This window comes from Falco cherrug, chromosome 10 (assembly GCF_023634085.1).
Source record: "Falco cherrug isolate bFalChe1 chromosome 10, bFalChe1.pri, whole genome shotgun sequence".
Lineage (NCBI taxonomy): Eukaryota > Metazoa > Chordata > Aves > Falconiformes > Falconidae > Falco > Falco cherrug.
In genome coordinates, this window is record NC_073706.1 from 18,765,359 (window position 1) to 18,784,810 (window position 19,452).

A 19,452-nucleotide genomic window follows, 5' to 3' on the forward strand; every position below is an offset into this window, starting at 1 on the left:
GGAGTAGCAGGAGATCAAAGAGCCACATACTGCAATGTTTATTAACCACAACTCAATTACAACAGACAAAAAAGGGTTGTGCTCTCTCTCCAGTTGTGCTATTCGCAACACAGCTGCAGCTTTCCAGCGCGACCAAGTGTTGTGCAGGGCAGGGCTGAGGGAGTGCTGATTTGGCTATCTGTTCAAATGCCTCCATCCTCGTTCCAGCACCCTCAGCAATCCAATCTCCCATTAGCTAACTGTTCTCAACGCCTCTCCCCAAGCTGCCATCTCCTTTCAATCTTTCCTACGTTTCACATATTTTTCCTGCAGCACAGCAGCCAAACAGGACTTTCCTCACGAGCCGGCCAAGAAATAACCCACGACACTGGCACAGACAAAGGATGTTTTCAGTTTTGCTTTCATGTGCTGACATTTACATCGAGGCAATTGCCTCCTGAACCAAGACTCTCATTCAGGGAGAGTTCGGACTCCAAAGACTGCAGTGTGCTTACAAAGAGCACAAATGCCCCAGGCCTGTAAGCCAGTGGAGGAAATTCTTCTCCAGCTCACAGCCCTGCACACGTGGCACTGCTGCCTGTTTGTCACCAATTTTCTCAGCTCCCTCCGAAGTGTCTTAGGCTCAAAGTGCAGACTACTTACAGCAGCATCTTACCTCTGCATTTTCTCCCCCATCCTGCTCACCACCTCCCTCCCTAACTGCTTCAAGGTACACATCCTCCTAATTACATATTCTATATCCTAAATATACGTTCTCCCCCACTGGGATTTCTCCTCCATGACAGTAACCCAAAGCATATGTCTTTGCAGCAAGACTTTTAAAATGCAAACGAATTATCAGCTGCAATTTTCCCCTTGAGGCGCTGGCTGTGAACAACACTCAGTCTCAACTGCAAAGGGCTGGAAGCACAAGTATGTTTTGGGGAAGTATTGCTACATTCTCTCCTTTCCCTGAGCTGCTGCTCCTGCTTACTGTGGGATAAAGGCTGGCGAGCAGGACAGAGCTGGTCTGACCCACTACAGCCGCTGTAACGTAGGTGAGTGAGAGGTGAGCTTGGCTGACACTGCCAGGGTCAGCATTAATAATGCTTGGCTGAGCAAGGCCTTCCCATCCTCCTCAAGTTGAGGATAAGATCCACATCTCTGGTCCCAGTCCAATGCTACAAGATCCTTTGTTGTTTTTTGGTGGACGGCATGACAAACATCTCCACCTAAAGTGGGGTCATTCAACCACGCACTCCATTAGCTCACTGCAGAAAGCATTTCCATAGAGTGGCAAAGACAGAGTGCCAGAGGTATAAATAACACAAACACCGAGAGCTGATGAACTGTGGACATCTTACCTAGTTTATGGGGCGTTAGAACAGTGGTGTCTGCTAACTCCAACACAGATAGATGCTGCAGATTAGATTCCCTAGAGAAGAAAAAAAGCCATCAGTGAAGAGGCAACAAAACGCCTCCTGCTTTAATTGCGCTCATTGTTCAACTCAAATGACTCCTACTGCCAAAAAAGGCAACAGTGCACAGAACAGCAAGACCTCACACGGCAGAATTAGCACAAGGCAAGGAGTCAGCTCAAAACGTGGAAGAAAAAAAACCAACCCTCCCCAGCACAACCTGACTGCTAGAGTGATACTCCCACAGCAGCCACCAGCTTTTCACATCAGGAAGGGCATTTCAGGTGGATTTAGCAGGAGCCTACAATCAAAGACAGAAGGGGCACGGTATTGGTATAGAGACTTACAGCGTGTCAACGGGGACATCTGATGCCAGGCATTGGCTCGCCCACTTAATCAGGTAGTAGGAGAGCAGCAGGGGAGAGGTGCGGTGCAGCAGGTCCTGCTGAGACTGGAACAGCTGTCCCCCTCCCAGAACCATCTGCAAGCAAACCAGAGGTTGGCGCACTGAGAGACCAAGCCCAGAGCCATGGCAGGACAAGGGCAACCATTGAGGTTTATATCAGGCGCAGCTCGTCCCTCCTGCAAACACCAAGGTGCTCAATAGCCCGGCAGTTCACTCAGCCCACCCAGGAGACCAGTAGGACTCTTGCATGTACCAGAATAACCTGGTCATAAATTAGTGTCACCTCAGACCAAGGGGCAACTCAACTATTCTGGTGGCCCAGACCCCATGGGGAAAGTTTAACAAGCAAAGCTATGTGCACACAGAGTGCTTCTCTCGCCTGTGAATACCCACACCTGCTGATGCCAGGGACACCAGCAAAAAGGTGCTTTGCACTGCCGCAACAATGTCACCGAGAGTGAAATCACGGCTTTGCTGCAGAGACCATCCCAGGGCCCAGCCTTGCATCCCTGTAGGCTCCAGCCAAGAGCAGCATGGCTAGGTGACACGGAAGAAAAAGCAATCCATGCCTGTGGAGGACACAACTGTGTCAAGGTGGCAAAGCAGTAGTTCATCATCAAACAAGCAGCAGGTCACATGCCCTGCGGTCTGTGAGAGCCTGGCTCCAGAAGGGCACCTTGCAATGTGCTTTAAATGCTACCAGGGCAACCTTATCCGGGAAGAAGGGGATTTCTTTTCAACCAAGAAACTACTGCAGTAACATTTCCAAGCAAATATCGGTTTAAACAACACTCCTCTTGTCTGGGGACTGGTTCCACACCCCTGCATCCAAACCATCAGCACCATCCCTCACGTGGCCACAGAACGGACCCAGACCAGTCCCCACCATGACCACAAACACAGCTGCCATCGTGGCGGCTGTTTGCACTGGCTGGAGCAGCCTCCAAGAGGCTGAAACTACGGCCTCTGGGTAAACACTGCTGCCCTGACACAGAGGTGCTGTGTGCTGCATTGCCAGAAAACAAGGCTGCAGTCCTGTGCACGCTAGGCTGCGCAGCACCAGGGGAGGGATGGGGAACAGATGGGAAAACTACATGTTCAGGCAGTGTTGTTTCAGACGGGAGGCTGGAAACAATGCCGCCCTCCTGCAAAGTTTTGCTTCCTGGATGCTCATCGTGGAAAGAGGTTAGGGTGTGAGCACTGCTTTGCTTAGGATGACAAAAGCAGCTGGAGAAAGAGAACAGGCCTTGCCCAAGCCTCAGGCTAGTTCAAACAGCCTCCAGTGTTCTGTGGGAAGAGACAGTGCTCACAGCCTGGCACCACCAGAACCCAAGACCCAAAAGTTCAAAGAGCGTAGCAGTAGCTTCAAGGGCTGTACTCACAGGATCTCCAAGCCGGAGCAACAGCTGTTGGAGGATCAACAGGTCCCGACAGATCAGGAAACGGATGGTAGCAATCTTACACACCCCCCAGCAAACCACGCTGACAGCCCTACCGCTACCATACAGCTGGGTGAGGTTCATGCGCATAGCTAGATGATGAGCTGAAAGATAAAAATCACTGAGATAAGGGGAGGAACTAGACAGACAAGAACACTTGCTGAGACACTGCTTTCCCAGCCCAAACACACCGCTGTAGAGCTCTCACCTCTTTCCATGTCAGCGTCTGTCTCGTAGTCCATTTCTCGGATGAGCACTCCAATGGCGTGGATGGGGTTTCTGACCTCCTGCAGCTTGCTGTGTATATCCTCCATCACATTTTCCCTGCAAAGTGAAAAAGATAACAATAATGATAATCATCGGCAACATGAGATTTAAACTCAAGAGTGCTCCCTTTCCTCCCTTACTGATCCTCTCTGGAAGGCAGTGTATCTGATCAGCCTGGACATTCTTGATGAGAATCCTCTTCTGGCTTGGAGTTTTATTACGGCACCTGCAGGAACCAGTCTATTTATTCCACCCCCCAGGCTACCAGGAAATAACAGTCAGATAGCTGGCATTCCACTAATGATTTCAGGAGGTTAGCACAGTAACCACATGGTTTGACCAAGGCTCTGACCTCTACCTAGTGTCTGCAGGCACTTGCTTTCCACACTGCAATGATTACCTAACAGGAACTTGTTCCTCTTCTGCTATCTTACCTGAGAATCATGAACATTTCTTTTCTGGAGGACCCCAAGCAACAGCAAAGGGGTTCTGGACGGAAGACCCTGCTAACGTCACTGATACCCACGCTCCCCAACTCTAAGGAGACCTGGAAAAGTCTCCTGCAGCACAGGGAGAAGCCCGGACATCTCAAATGTGCTTTGATGCCAATCAAGGATGGCTCCAGGCAATCCCTGCTCAGCCATCACAGCCTCCCTGCAGGGGAGCTTCTGCAAAAACATCTCCTTACGTGTCATTAGCTATCAAGTCCTCCAGGATCTGCTCTGCAGCCTTTTCTGGAGGCTGGAGGCGGGAGCAAGCCATTTCCATTATGAATGCCATTTCCATGGAAATTGATTCTCCGATCAGTCGAAGGCACTGGACAAGACAGACAACATCACGAGACATCTCCAAATCTGTAATGAAAGAATCTAACTGTATATTTACAAGAGATTTCAAAGCAAAGGTGGGAGGGCCATTCAAAAACCAGTTAGTTCAGCTCCTACCACCAAACAACTAGCAGCACATTGGTCTCAATCCTGCATGCCAAACTGCCCCTTCCCTGCTATGAGGCCAAATTAAAACTTAGAGGTTAACAAAGAAAGATTTGGGCTTTATATTTGGAAAGTAAAAACTACTGATGCAACAAGAAAACAATGAAATTTCCTCCAAGGGATTTTCTCCAGCCACAGGTTGAAAGGAAATAATTAGTGCGCCATAAGAGAAAAAAAAACCCAGAGCAAACGGCTCAGACAACTTAGGTCTGCCAAGCAGAAAGCACTCTCCTTTCAGCAGCTATCTGTTTGCAGCACCACCTCTCACAGCTGCGAGAGGATTTTCACAGTCTTAGGAGTGATCTGAAAATTCAGTACTGAGGGTTCAAATCACTGCTTTGCAATGCAATCCTTCATGTATGCGTTTTGAAAATTAAGTTAGATTTTTTGAGAAGTCTGAAACAGACAGGGCAGGAACTGCTAGCTGCCCAAACCCAGCCCTCCAGCTTTCCTTCCCTCAGATCCAGAAATAGCTCAACCAAATGGATGACAAGTCTTCTTTATAAAAAATATAAAGATCACTCGAGCATGAAAGTAGAGCTTAGGTAACATTTTCCGTTGCCTTTTTCTTGTGAAACGTCATTCCACAGCCAGTAAAGCATAGAGGGCACTGTGGCGACAATATTAACGACAGGTTTTGCACACTCTGGCATTTACTCCGCTGAGACAAGGAACAGCACGGTCCCTCTCCAGTGCTTACATGAAAACATTTATACAAAAACATTGCACTAAAAACTAAGTTTGCAGAACTGGGCAGCTGAGCCCAGCCACAAGTTTCCTTCTCATCTGTAATCTTCGAAAGGAGTTTACTCCATCAGCAAGACACAGAGATTGGGGAATTTTACAAACAGAACCACTTGGACCGTGTCAGAGTAGGTCTTACAGCTCTCAGTGGGCATGGAAAAGCTGAGCAAGCACCCAGCCGAGATAATGGTGAGGAGGGTTCATATTGGTGGGGTCACCCACATGGTCAGAAACACTGCACCCCACTCTCCCCACCAGCACACTACCGGGCTCCAACCCAGCAGATCTGCCCCACACAGAGCTGGCATGAAGAGGGCACCAGCTAACCGCAGCCTACACAGAGTGTTTATAAAGCTACAAGGGCAAAGGATCCACCAATGCAGGTCCTTACCACGGAGCAACACGCAGCCCAAAATCTGAGATGCTTCCTTTTTAAGTTATCTGAAAGGGATCATGGCAGAACTGCAGCCTTGACACCACTTTCTAACTCCTGGTGTGAGCACGATCGCAGGTTTCACAAAATAAAACTCCCTACAAGTGCCAAAATAAAAAAACTAGCTCCATGTACATAACTATGGAAGAGTCAGGAGCACTTCAAGAGACCTCTGGGAACTCCTGCATCCCTCCCTCTGTCTAGGGTTTCCCTGACATGTAGTGTTAAACCTCCAACAATGAAAAAGCTCCACATCTCACTTACCATCACAGATTGCAGCATCGTCCTCAGTCAGGAGGTGCTCATTAGAGAGGAGATAGAGGTGGTCCACCAAGGAGCAGGGCATGAGGAAAGACAGGGAGCCCTAGAAAGGTGAGGAGAAAGCCCTTCTTTGAGGTCCCCAGATCCACACCTCTGTCAGATCATCACTGCTTCAGTTGGCCACAGAGGCCAAAAAGCCACCGCCGCTCAGTCTCACCTTCTTCAGCAGGCACACCATGCTGGTGTAGGGATTCAAGTGCAGGGCCAGGGGCCGTGAGAGCGCTTCTTGGTACTGAAGGCAGCAGGCATAGAACTTGGACCAGAACTCCACCTGCAGCTGCCAGAACTCCTCCGGCGAGCACTCATATTCTGTCACGCTGCTCTGGAACTAGCAGGACCAAAACAAGACTTCAGGTGAATACAGGCAGTGAACCAGAGAGAAAAACTGTAGCATTCAGACTGCTGTCTTGTCTCTCGTGACTAGTGTCACACCTTTATATGGTTAAGGTTTATAAACACCAGCTACAGTTCTCTTCCCCACCACCTTTCCTACAGCACTGAATCACACAGCAAACAGCGAGGGGAACAAAGCTCACAAGAACCGTATCGATACAACCTTAGACAAAGAAGCACCAATGATATCAAGAAAAAGGGCAGCACTGCAGGCCTCTCTAAAAATATTGTGCATGACAACTGCTATAGAGGACGTATAGCCTTTTTTGTAAACTTTCTAGTAATACTCTAAGCAGCCTCAAGGATGAAGAGCAGGTGGTAGGACTGCTGGCTTACAGAGTCAAGCATATCAAAGTAAAATCTGGAGCAGCAGGATAAAATGGGGGAAATTTAGACCCAAAAGGACAGCCAGTTGATCTTTCAGATGGGTCCCCTAAGCAGATTATCTTTGGTGTCCAAAATTACGAGTGATAGCACCCATTTGCAGGGAGCTGGGAATGGGCACCATATGATGCATTACCAGTGAAGTGCACTCAGGGAGCAGAGACAGCAGAACACTGAGAAAGGACTCCAAAAAAGAAGAGGGAATGGAAAAGTCAGACAGGAAGGATGGTGATTTGTACTTTTTAAAAAAATGTACGCAACTTCTTTGGAGAGAGAAAGGACAAAACAAGGCCTGGAATCACTCTGCACCTCATTAACTTCACTGAACCATCACAATACTGCATACAACAGATGTAAGCACAAAACATCATGAAGAAAAAAAAAAAAAAAAGAAAATCTCACCTCACTTTCCACAGCTAAAGTAACCTCTTTTTTTAACTCCTCCCACGTCAGATCCATGTGTCTCTCAGTTCCTTGAGAAAAGATCTGAAAAGCAACAGAGTGAACTTTTACTTTAAAGCAAGAGAGCTGTCTCCCCAGGGTTCAAGCAGTACTGAGTGACGTAAAGCAAACACAAGAGCGTCAGCCAGTGCTTTGCAAAATGAAAGCATCAAAAAACATGGCTGGCTGCTGAATGTGGGGTACACAGATGTACAGCCAGCTTCACTCTTCCTGTGGAAATGGAGGAAGCTTCCGGGTAGGCAGTGCACCAGAATGTAAGGAAAGAAGTGACGCACACCTTGACAGCAGCGCTCTCTTGTACCTTGCTATAGGCCTCTAACAAGGTCACAGCACAAAGAATCAGTCGCAGGAGCAGAAGTTTGGCTTTTCCATTTTTCCTGAAAAGGCACTGCATGTTGCCCTTAACAGCCCTAGAGGAGCCAGAACCGAGCAGATATATTCTGAAAAAGACCACTACAGTGGGCTGAGAGAGTCTCTATTCCCCTGGCTAAAGCAGCAGGCACTGCAAAGCAAGTTCAGCAACCTCTCTGCTATCTAAGGGGGAGAAAGCCCCGAAACTGGAAACCACATTCTGCCTCCCAGCATCAGCACACACACTGGATGAAGTATGGCACAACAGCCGCTAACTTGCTTCAGTGACTGCTGACAGGTCTACAAACTGTCAAATGCAAACTGATGCCTGCCAAGAGCCCCAAGGAGTCCTGCTGCCTCACAGCTAAACAGCCAGGAAGGATGAAGCCGAGCAGCACGTGCACAGAATGCCCTCTCACTGACCTGCAAAGCCTTCTGGATAGCTGCATTTGTGAACCTGCCAGGCATGAAGAGATACTCCAGGTAGGTTTCCTGCAAAGAGAAAAAGATCACAATCTAAGAAAACATATGTGTCAGGAGCAGAGCATTTAAGATACTGCTTCTGATCCTTACTCCTGTTCTCAAACTCATCCCCTGGATCTGTTCTTCTTTCCAACTTGAGTTCATTCCCATATCCTGCTCGAACCTCCCCCCTACCAGCCCCTTCACAGTTCCTGAAGTGACCAAACACTGCTTCTCGCATGCTCCAGATCTTGTTTATATACACGTCTTGTCTCAAGGCTCCCTCGAGTGACTCCACATTCTTCTCATCCCTCAACTTTTGGTTTCATCACCATGCTTAGTGCTTTAATGCTGTGGTAATAGAGGCTAAGGCCTGTCCCCTTTAATTTGGAGCCATTTTAAGACCGAATCAATACAATTTGTACATTTGAACTGTCTTCATGTTCTCCTGGACAGAGCAGCCTCATTACTTCTTGTTGCTATCTCATAGTTGGCTCACCCTGGGGTCCTGATCGTGTCGAACCGTCACTTCTTCTTCAGGCAGCGGCTGCACAAAGACCTGGTTCCACTGTCCCGCGACATTTCTGGAAGAAAAACAGAACCAGACTCAGTTCTGCATTGCAGTGCTCCAACACAATGAGCCCAGAAGCAGCCACCCGAACTAAACCTGTCACTTCCACCAGCAATCACAGATTTTACAGAACCCTTTGGATCTGGTAACAGGAGCTTTGATTAATAACAACCAACAGATTTAGCCAGGAGAGCTTAACGGTGGCATCCTTAGCTCTAAACTAGCAGAACAGGTTGGATGTGCTCACCAGGTGACTCTCTCTCAGACTGACCATTAGGTTCTTCTGCCTAAACTTGCACACACTCACAGCACTTTTTCACCCATTATTTAACTCCCTGGTCTGGTTATGCACCAAGTCTGCCCTCTCAGCTTCCTGTATCCTATTCCTCAGGATCCTTATAAAGACAGGGATGATTCTTTCACATCACTGGTCTCCTCAAAACATGATCTTTCTTGGAAGAGACCAGCTGGTTATGTTTTGAAGGAGCTGTCGGTGAAGTACAGCCCTCCCTCTGACACACTCACAGCAGACTCCACTTCCAGCAAGCCTGCTGCCTGGCTTTTTAAATTTTTCACATTCCTGCAGCTGAGCTGTAGCTTTATCATAAAACAGAACCAAGAAAAATAAAATTCCATGTAATACGCACTGAGACACAGTGGTGCACGCAACACAGAAACAATAGGAAGAACTAGGTACCGCTGCGCCTCCACACACTTCAGTCAGCAAAGCAGGACAGGAGAAATGTTGAAGAGCTCTATCAGTGTTTTTAATGAGCAGCATGCAGAGCTGCTCCCGCAGATACCCTCACGAGGCTATCAACGCTACCAATTCAGCACAGAAACTCACTGCTCAAAGTTGATGTATTTCACAACGGTTTGGTTCTCTTCGTTGTGCCACAGCGCCCAGATCTCAGACGAGGTTAAGGCAAAGTCAACGAGAGTCTCCTAGGAGAGAGTGCAAATTTACTTTCTTATCATAAATTCACGTACAATAGAGACACGTGTACTTAACAGCAATAAAATATTCCCTCGTATCATTTAACCAAACATTGGGAACAGTTCTTTATTCACAGAGGCAGTCCAGGCCTCTGATCTCTCAGTAAGCAACCCCTTCCTTATCGTCTCAGTGCCCTCTGGGGAGCCAGGCCCCAGCACTCACCTGCGAGGAGAACAGGGAGGATATGTGGTCAAGGCTGTAGCGGTTACTCTCCGTGCTCACCAGCTGGAAGACACAGAACTACAAACACACCTCATAAGTAATTTGCTAAACAATGTAAGCCACTAACCAGCACATCATGGGGAAGCTCATCTCCAGTCCCTCCCCTCGCCTGATGCTACAGTCAATAGACCCCAAAGGGCCAAGGGCAGGAGGGCCAAGCTGAGCCACAGACCCTGCCAAGCTGACCTTCTGCACCACGTACTGGTGTTGCTGCCTTCAGTCTTCTCAGCAAGGACACTCATCTCTGCCTGAACCTGAAGGATTTCTAGCTGTCTTTTGAAAGACTAAACTAGAAAACCAGTAACGTGGGCAGTAACTGCTGGGCACTGCTAGTGACAACACAGTGCGGGCAAGTAAGGACACTAAGGTGGAAAAGTCCAAAATCCCCAAGCCACTTGCTGCTAACCAAGCTCTGCGTGTTCTTACCAGAGCAAGCAGAGTGCTAGTGGGACAGAAGTCACAATACACACTTCTACTCTGTACGCGAATGCCCTGGAGAATGCAAAGAGTAAGCTGTCCAACAGATGAGACTACTCTGTGCCGTCATTCCTGTCCTGCTAAATTTATTATTCACTGCAAAAAGCAGAAGTTCTAAAGAAGTCAACGTCTGGCAAGGCAGCGACGCATGCGCACGCTCCCAGGAGCCTGACACACACGTACTATCAGTATTTCCAGGCTTTTAGCTCCTTTCAGACCTTTCCTTTTCCCACGGCACATATGTGCTTTCGGGATCCTACTGGAACAAGAGGTGAACAAGTGCTCACAGATCAGCTTAGTCACACAGAGAATTCCACTCCCAGGGTGAGGGCACATGTATCCTGCAGTGTTTTGAGAGCAAAGATGTTTATTCAGAAAGTACTGCTCTCCCCAGAGGACCAGCCATGAAGCTTTTCCCTATTTCTTGCCTTACAGACCCAGATGCCAGGAGGAACAACGTATTTTCCATGCAGCCCAAGAAAGATGCATTCACAGCGAGGAAGCCCTGTCCCTCCATACCTGCCCTCGCTTGGGTGCGTGCATGTACACACCGAGGTAAAGCCCCAGGGACTGGGAGAAGGCCAGTCGCAGTCGGTGCCCAGTCCCAGCTGCAAGCCGCAGGTCCCTGCTGACCGGCACAAACTCCAGCAGATCTGCAACCATCAGGCACATTTGGTCCTACACAAAATAAAAGATTTCAGGAAAACAGCACAGGAAAGATGCAGGACTGAAAAAACCACGCTTCTCCCTCATCCTTCCCTTCCTGGCCAAAGGCTACCCAGATCTTCTTCTAAAGGATGCACATAAAGCATCCATATGTGTGCGCACCTAAACCACTGTTTAGCTCTTCTCATCTCACCTGTGCCCTCTCCCACCAAGCACATGGGCTTTCAGAGTCCAAGCACGGAGGATAAAGCTTCCCCTCCCTGCCATAACGCACGCACGCATTCCAGTGCAGATGAGCCGTGAAAGCAGTTGCCCTGGTCGATTAGCTTTGGCACTGATATTTGGAGCAAGTGGCATGCAGCAAGCAGAGGCTTTTATTAACTTCTTGTTGACAAGAAGCCATGTCACAAAGAAGCTCTTATTACTGCTAAAGCAGTAGAATATCCATTTGGTGTGCCTCCTCGGCCCTTGAAGCACTCCTGTCTGCCCTCCTGAACGCTCCAGTATGTTTGTAAATAACCTAATACTGCCTCTTACCCTACGGACAAGGCTTTGCTGCAGAGGAAAACCCACTCGCTCTCCAAACACAGCTACAAACACACGCCACAACAGTTCTCACAAACTGCCCTGAATCCCAGCGTGCAGAGGTTGTAGTGACAATTTGATGGCAGATCAAGCCTTTGTCCCTTAAGCCTCAGACTATCGCCTGAGCAGTGACGGAAGACACTGCCCCCCTGAACCCAGGCTTCACTCACCTTATAGGACCACATCCGAAGTTTATGGTCCTGGCAGAGTGCAAAGAGAAAGGCATCGTGATCTAGGCAGTGAACAGAGAGGCTGATAGGCAGGTCCGATGGGCCACAGTCACCTCTGAAAATACAGAGCTTATTTCAACAGCTTAAAAGAAAATCAAGGCTAGCACATAAATCCATGGCACAGGGTTTCTATCACACTGTGTCTAAAACCAAATAAATCAGTGGTGTGAGACCAGGAGGAGAGTGCGCGTTTCAGGACTGTGTTGGTCAGCATCCGAGGTGCAGAGGAGCCCACCACACCGGTAACAGCCAGTTTTTCACCTGCTTTGGCAGAGCCAAAACACAACCCTGGCTTCCCCAGCCCCAGCCTAGCACATGCAGAATGCGGGCGAAGGACATGGAGGGAGGTAAGGATCCGACCAGCCCCAAGCACTGCACCACTGATGGTCAAAAGTCATTCATGGCACCAGGAGACCCGCTCCCATTTCCGAGTCACAGTCCCTAAATCTGTTTGTGCTGTCGGAAACATCATAACAATTACAATCCAACACTGAGCCCAGCTTGCACACAGAGCATCCGTGTCACCCACACGTAACCTCTGCCGGTCAGGAACCAGCCTGACATTTCAGAGCAAGGGCAAGAACATACAACTGTTGTAATCCTTAATCTGCGCTGGCTGCAAGCCATATCCTGGGCAAATCCTTGGAGGCCAATTACTAGATATAACATGTTCAGAGACACAGACATACAGAATCAGCAGGACCCCATTAAGATGAAGTAATCCAGCATTCAAGTCCCAACTTCCGTACTGCGATAGCTCCTGTGACCCAGTTAACTTTTTTTGGCAGAGTATTTATAGATGCTGACTTGCCTGCCTTTGAGTTCAGCTAGAAACTCTAGGTGAGGGAATCGAAAAAGACAAAATTATTTCCACTTATTCATCACCAGACACTAACCTGATGGCAGTTGGCATCCAACCAGTAAGGAAACGCTGCACCACCGAGCTCTGTTTTAATTCCACAACCGAAACTGTTCCTTTCAAAATAAAAGTGGTATTAAGAAACATGTTGAGTACCCGTTAACAAAATATTCACTGCCACCAGCAAGGGGCTTCACAGGCATGATGTAGGAAAGCTTTTGCTTGTATGTATGTGGAGAAATATGTTAAGACACGTAAAAAATCAAAATCAACAGAAGTTCAAAGCTGGGAGAGGGGATGCTACACTGAGCAGTGTTTCACAGAGGCGGATGCGAGGAGGCAGCCTGTTCCCGCTCCTTACCAGGTGCATCGTGAGGAGGCAGCTTAAGGACGAAGATCCCTCCTGAAGCAGAGGGCAGAGCGAAGAGAGCCTCCCCCTCACTGCTAAGCCACGCCGCTGAGGCGACAGAATTAGATGCCAGGCCTGGCACGCTGGGAATCACATAGTAATTGGAAGGATCTCTGAAGTTGATTTTGCTGATATCTGTAAACACGGACTGCATTTGGCTCTCTGTTATCAGGTCCTGGAGGGAAACGGCAGAGTACAAATCCTGAGCACACATACACAAGGCACAGAGAAAACAACCAGACACCTGTGGAATGGCAATGGCCACACTGCTACTTGATAACAAGGATTTTTTTCTGTTAAGGACTTTCATCACTACCACTCCCGTTTCCTTTACTGTTAACCCTTTACAAGCAGATATGCAAGGGATTTCAAAACCTGCCATTTTCTAGCAGAATACTTGCTCGCTCTCTCCCTCATACACTATAACGCTCCCAAAGGAGCTCTGCAGTCCATCAGCTGCTTTGAAACAGCTCAGAGCAAAATGCTGGTAATGAGTTCCGCGAAAAACAGCTCTGCAGTAGCACAGCATCATCCCTTGGCAAAGCTGTCTGGAACTGTAAAAGCAAGAGATAAGCTCTCCAAGCGAGGAAAGGCACCTGACAAGACACACCAGAAGCAGACATGAGAGAAAAAGTCACAGCAAACAGGTAAACGTGATGTAAATTTTGCATAGGATCCATCTTCCACATGAGATAAAATATCCTATACCTTGCTATGTACAGAGGGCAAGTTACAAACACAGCCAGCCTTTCCTCTGAAGCACTCAGTTGCTACCTTCAAAGTGTAATTTGTCCCCATTGTCACAGGGCTGGGCCCCCAGGACCTCCAGCAGAGTCACCTCCAACCTCTGAGCCTCATTTCAGGTTATGTCACCAAGTTTCAACAAAATTAGAGCCCTAATCACCAATCTGAAACACTCAGCTTTGGGGCAAACGCTGCGAATCCAATGCCTACAGCCTCTGCCTCCCCAGCATGTGGTCTGAGTACATTCAGTCCCAAACAAAGCCAGAGATTTCCAGCTTGTTTTTCTTATTTGACTCTTTTCCCCAGTAGTTTTCACTTCCACTACCCCATGCGGATGAACACACCTGCTCTATCTGGCCAAGAATCAGAGGCCTTGGGAGTTCAGCAGTTTATAACATCTACAAAGAAATTTAACTAGAAAAGTTTGGAGAGTAACTAAAGCAGAGAGTTTCCACACAGCTCAAGAGAGCCTGATATGCTCCAGCTTTGTGCCTCTGGACACACAGGAGGGTTCCAGTCGAGGGTACAAATCCCCACCACAGAGCTATGAATCGGATCAGTCGTGATGGACTGATCCAGCTGGCAGGTAACTGTCATCAGCTGCAGGCCTCAGCAGAGCACAGGAGAATAAGTGCAGCAAAAACTCGGGGGTCAAGACAAAGATGGTCATGTAAGTGAAGGAAAGAGGAAGGAGAAGAAAATAAACCCAGACCCAGCAATGCCAAGGCAGTCCCTCACCACCTCCTCCAAGCAGTGTGATGCCCAGCCGGGCACCAAGCAACGGTCGCCTGCCCCAATTCCCTCCCCTCCGTGTCGCTGAACACTACCATGTATGGCACAGGGACCATCCCCTTGGCCAGGGTGGGCTGTGCCCCTTCCCAGCCTCCTGCCCACCCCCAGCCAGCTCATTTTGGGGGGCAGCATGAGAATCAGATGAGCCGACAATGCCATGCACACACTGCTTGGTGACAGATGAGCCGACAATGCCATGCACGCACTGCTCGGTGACAGCTCAAGCAGTGGTGTGTCCCCAACTCTGCTGCGGTGACAAATCCACCACACAGTGCCATGTGAGCTGCTGCAAAGAAAACCAACTCCATTCCGGTCAAAAGCAGTATACAGTCTGCTCAGCAGGGAAAAAAATCCAGCCCAATTGGAAAGGGCTCAGGAAACACCGAGCTTCATACCTATCAGCAGCTCACCTCCAGCATTTCTACAGCCAGCCCACACGTGATGGGCACAACTGTGGTGACAGGGTTTATGTGAAGCCCTGCAACAAGACAGTGTTGGGGTTTAATCCTGCTGGGCAGCAAAGCAGCACACAGCCACATGCTCACTCCCCCCACAAGTGGGATGGGGGAAGAGGAATGGAAGAATAAAAGCAAGAAAACTTGCAAGGTTAAAGTAAAAAAACCAAAATAATCACTTAATAAGTGAAGGACAAGGAGAAGACAGAAGAAAACAAAACCAGGGACACAAAGGCTAGATAGACCAACACCCAGCCCGCTCCCCAGCAAAAGGTGGCTAACTGCCCCTGAAACCCTCTTTTCCCTTTTATTGCTGAGAATGATATTATTCAGCAAGCAACATCCCTTTGGTTAGTTCAAGTCATCTGCCCAGTCGTGCCCCCTCCCAAACCACTGCACACCCCCAAATCTATTCACATGGGGGACAGAGTGAGAAACAGAAGGCCTTGAAGGCTGCTTTCAGCAAAAGCTAAATTACTAGCACATTATCAACACTCTTTTGGTCACAAATTCAAAACCTGGCACCACACAAGCTACTACAGTGAAAATTAACTCCATCATGGCCAAAATTAACTATGTCACGACCAAAATAATTGTCACAGCCAAAAGTGGTATGGGTGGGAAGCAGTACTTTGTGCTGAGAAGCACGCCAAGGCTTTTGCTATTTCGAAATGCACTTGGCTCTGCTGAGGGCTGGGGCAGGACCAAGGCAGGTGGCTGACAGAGGCAGGCAGCAGGCCATGCCAGTACTCACGCTGCGGTACATGCGGGCAGGATGCGGCAGGAGCAGGCGATGCACCGTCTGCCCGGTGATCAGCAGGATGACCAAGTGGCTCTGCACCTCGCAGAGGTGCACACCGCCCGGCAGAAACGGGCAGCCCTGGATGCGGAGGCGTACGGCATTGTGTAGCAAGTTAACGTCCAGAGATTCCTCCACCAGCTCCACCGTGTCTCCCGATGTGGTCCTGAGGGAAGAGACCGGGGAAGGCGTGAGGACGGCGGGCACGGGTGGGGGGAGAGGTGGGCCCCAGCAGGAGGGGAGTGAAGCCGGCACAAAGAGAAGGGCCCCAGCCGGGCCCGGGGCCAGGCCCAGCCGCGGAAGGGGCGGGGGCCGGGGCAGGCCTGGGGCCGGGCCTGGGACTGGGCCTGCCCCCGGGCCCGTACTCACCACCGCACGAAGCGGTTCCTGGTGGCGGCGGCGAGCTGCGCGCTCTCCTGGTAGCAGAAACCACCCGCGCTGTCCCCATAGCGACCGGCTGGGAGCGGAAGCGTCCCCGGGGGACTAAAAGCCACCTCCTGAGGCCGCCGCGGTGGGCCCCGAGCCGCCGCGCTCAGCTCCAGGCAGCTCCGCTCCGTCAAGCCCGCCGCCATCTTGCCGCCTGCCTTCCCGCCTCGGCCGCACGGGGCATCACGGGAAGGGAGGCGCGGGGGGTGCCGGGGAGGGGCGGGGCGTGCTGCTGCGCCCCCTGGTGGGCGGGCGGGGGGGCAGCACGGGGGGTCTGGGGACAGGGTGTCTGGGGAAGGGGGCTTTGGGGAGAGGGTTTGCAGAGGAGGTTTGTGGAAGAAAGATCTGGGGGGCGAGGGGAAAGGGAGGTGGTCCAAGGATGGGGTGTGTGGAGGGGATATGGGGTGTCCCGGGGATGGGGTATGGGGAGGGGATATAGGGGGTGGGCCTGGGAAGGGGGGGGAGAGGGGCATCTCCAGGGCACCGGATCTGGGTTCGGGAGGCCGGAGCAGCGCCCGCGCCCCGCCCCCCCCCCCCCAGCTGCCGCCGGCGCGGCGTGTCAGGCACGCGGGGCCAGGCTGCTGGCAGAGCACGTGCCGGTGTCCCAGCGAGGGCGGCGGGGACCCCTCTGCCCCCCCAGCCCGGCCATGCCAGCACGGTGCGCACGGTGCCCCCCGATGCCATGTGGTGCCGGGGGCCCGGCCGGGCACGCCGTGCTGGCCCCAAACAATCCTGCCTTTGAGCGGGAGCCCTGCTCCGGCAGCACGAGGCCGCGGCAGGACAGCCCCATGCTGGCGGTGCGTGCCATGGGGCGCTGGGGTGCTGCGCCTGGGCCGGGGGCTCTGCCTACCCCCTGCTCCATCGCAGGGGTTGGAGCACCCTGGGTGCTGCAGCACCCCCAGGAGCTGGGGCCGGTGGCACAGCGGTGCCGTGCCATGCTGAGCTGGGCCACGCTGGGAAGGGCAGGGATGGGGGTCCCAGGTGCATCCCCCTGCCCCTGGCACCTGCGCTGCCCTGGCCCCAAGGGGGTCCCGCTGGTGGTGCCCCACATCTGCCCCATGGCTGGCAGCACCTGCGGGCTCTGCCCCTTGGTGACCATGTCCCCCTGGGCTGGGGTCCCATGGGGTGGCCCAGTGGGCGTGGTGTCCCCCCACACTGCGCCTCGGTGCGTGCAGGGACATTGCCAGGATCCGGCTGGGACTGTGCTGGGACCATACCAGGACTCTACTGGGATGATGCCTGGACTGTGCTGGGATAATACCAGGACAGTACCGGGACTGTATGGGAACCATACTGGGACTGTGCTGGGATCATGCCTGGACTGTACCGGGACTGTACTGAGGCTGTACCGGGCCTGTACTGGGACCGGGCCTGGACAGTACGGGACCGTACAGGAACCAGACCGGGACTGTCCGCCGTGCGGGCGGCGGGCGGGGCGGGGGTGATGCCGGGGCCGGAGCCGCCGCCGGGCCGGGCGGGGCGGGCGCAGTCCCCGCCCCCGGGGCGCTCCCGCCGCTTCCTGCGGGCACGGCCGGGCCGGGGCGGCGGCGCGCGGTGAGTGCGGCCCGGGGCAGCGGGGGGGCGGCCGGGGGGGCGGGGGCTGCCGAGCCCCGGGGGTCCCGGTGGAGCGGGAGCCGGGGGTGCCCGGCGCCGGGGGTCCCGGTGGAGCGGGAGGTGTCGGTCCCCGGGGGTGCCCGGCACCGGGGGTCCTGGTGGGGTGGGAGCCGGGGGTCCCGGCAGAGCAGGCGCTGTGGATCATGGGGGTGCCGCGGGTCCCAGTGGAGCAGGAGCCATGGATCCCGGTGGGGCAGGAGCCGTGGATCCTGGTGGGGCAGAAGCTGTGGATCCCCGTGGGGCAGGAATCACTGCATCCCAGTGGGGCAGGAGCCGTGGGTCCCGGTGGGGCAGGAGCCACTGCATCCCAGTGGGGCGGGAGCCATGGGTCTCAGTGGAGCAGGAGCCGTGGGTCTCTGGGACAGGGAGCCACGGGGCCTGGAGTGCCCAGTGCTGTGGGTGCCAGTGGGACAGGGAGCCGTGGGTCCCAGGGTGCCCAGCAGTGTGGGTGCCGGTGGGGCTGGCACCATGTGTCTCGGTGGGGCAGGAGCTCTGGGTGCCCACGGGGTGGGAGCTCTGGGTGCTGGGGTGCCCACAGCCATGGGTCCCAGTGGGGCAGGAGCTCTGGGTGCTGGAGGGGCCATAGGGGTGGAGGGCCCTGGTGAGCCATGGGGCAGGGCTGTGGGTGCCCAGGGAGGGCAGGGGACTGGGGGTCCTGGGAGACACCCGGTACAGGCAGCCATGGGGCTGGGGAGGACCCCAGGCCCAGCTGAGGGGTGCAGGGCACGATGGTGACCCCTGTGCGTGCACTGGCAGCTGGGACGGGGGTACCACACCGGGACCCCGAGTCGCATGTGGAGCGGGGTGCCTTGCACCCCTCCGGTGGGATTAGGTGGCTGCTGGCCACACGGGACGCCATGGGCGCGGGACACTAAGAGGCTTTGGCAGCCCTGCGGGCTTGATGCCACCGTGTTCTGGGCACTCTGCACCGTGGGCTCGGGCTCCAGTCCCACCCGGGCATGGCGTCACAGCTGCCGTGGTGTGTGGGGGTCTCACTGCTGTGGCATGGGGACCCCTGTCGTGCCGCACCGCCTGCGGCACCGCGATGCTGCGGGCAGGAGTGCCAGCACCCAGGCTGTGCCTGCCGGGCACCGGCGGTGCCAGCCGGGGCCAGGAGCGACGGCCGCGCCGAGCCATGGCAGCTGGGCTGGAGCCGGCAGCGACCTTCCCCGCTCCCAAGGCCGCTGCGATCCTGGAAAATGCCTGGAAATGGTGAACTGCCTTCCCTTATATGGCTCCGCCAGGCTGGCCTCCTCCAGCCCTGCTCGGCCGGCTGCCCGACCCTGCACCCCCGGCCTGCCCACCCTCGTCTCCCGGCGTGCCGTGCCGTGCTGTGCTGTGCCGTGCCGTGCCAGGGCCCTGGGAAAGCACCGTGGGCTGAGCCTCACGCCCCGGCTCCAGCGCAGGAATGTGCAACAGGGCCGGCAATCCCGCGGCGGGGAGAAAACCTCACCCCGCGAGCACCGGCACCGGCGGCTCGGCACAGCACCGGCCCCTGCTGCAGTTTCCCCTGCTGGGGAGTTTTGGGGTCCCCCCATGCCGGGGCCAGCCGGCA

General features: G+C 53.1%; 1 protein-coding gene across 3 annotated transcripts in view; it reads right to left on the reverse strand.

The window, feature by feature from the left end:
- NUP160 (nucleoporin 160) overlaps positions 1-16,470 on the reverse strand; it is a 28,774-nt gene extending 12,304 nt beyond the window's left edge. For 2 of the 3 annotated variants that reach the window (XM_055721806.1, XM_055721805.1), the window contains exons 1-18: positions 16,227-16,465; positions 15,813-16,023; positions 13,020-13,242; positions 12,696-12,774; positions 11,740-11,854; positions 10,838-10,996; positions 9,782-9,859; positions 9,470-9,567; positions 8,551-8,635; positions 8,013-8,081; positions 7,179-7,262; positions 6,157-6,327; positions 5,943-6,042; positions 4,198-4,363; positions 3,451-3,566; positions 3,186-3,346; positions 1,745-1,878; positions 1,344-1,414 (exon numbers count right to left, since the gene is read on the reverse strand). In XM_055721806.1, coding sequence (XP_055577781.1) covers positions 1,344-1,414; positions 1,745-1,878; positions 3,186-3,346; positions 3,451-3,566; positions 4,198-4,363; positions 5,943-6,042; positions 6,157-6,327; positions 7,179-7,262; positions 8,013-8,081; positions 8,551-8,635; positions 9,470-9,567; positions 9,782-9,859; positions 10,838-10,996; positions 11,740-11,854; positions 12,696-12,774; positions 13,020-13,242; positions 15,813-16,023; positions 16,227-16,429 — 2,323 coding nt within the window. In that variant the 5' untranslated portion in view covers positions 16,430-16,465. Of the gene's footprint in view, positions 1-1,343; positions 1,415-1,744; positions 1,879-3,185; positions 3,347-3,450; positions 3,567-4,197; positions 4,364-5,942; positions 6,043-6,156; positions 6,328-7,178; positions 7,263-8,012; positions 8,082-8,550; positions 8,636-9,469; positions 9,568-9,781; positions 9,860-10,837; positions 10,997-11,739; positions 11,855-12,695; positions 12,775-13,019; positions 13,243-15,812; positions 16,024-16,226 lie in introns of all 3 variants that reach the window. The other variant, XM_055721807.1, reaches the window with a different exon arrangement.
- Between the last annotated feature and the right edge of the window lie 2,982 nt (positions 16,471-19,452).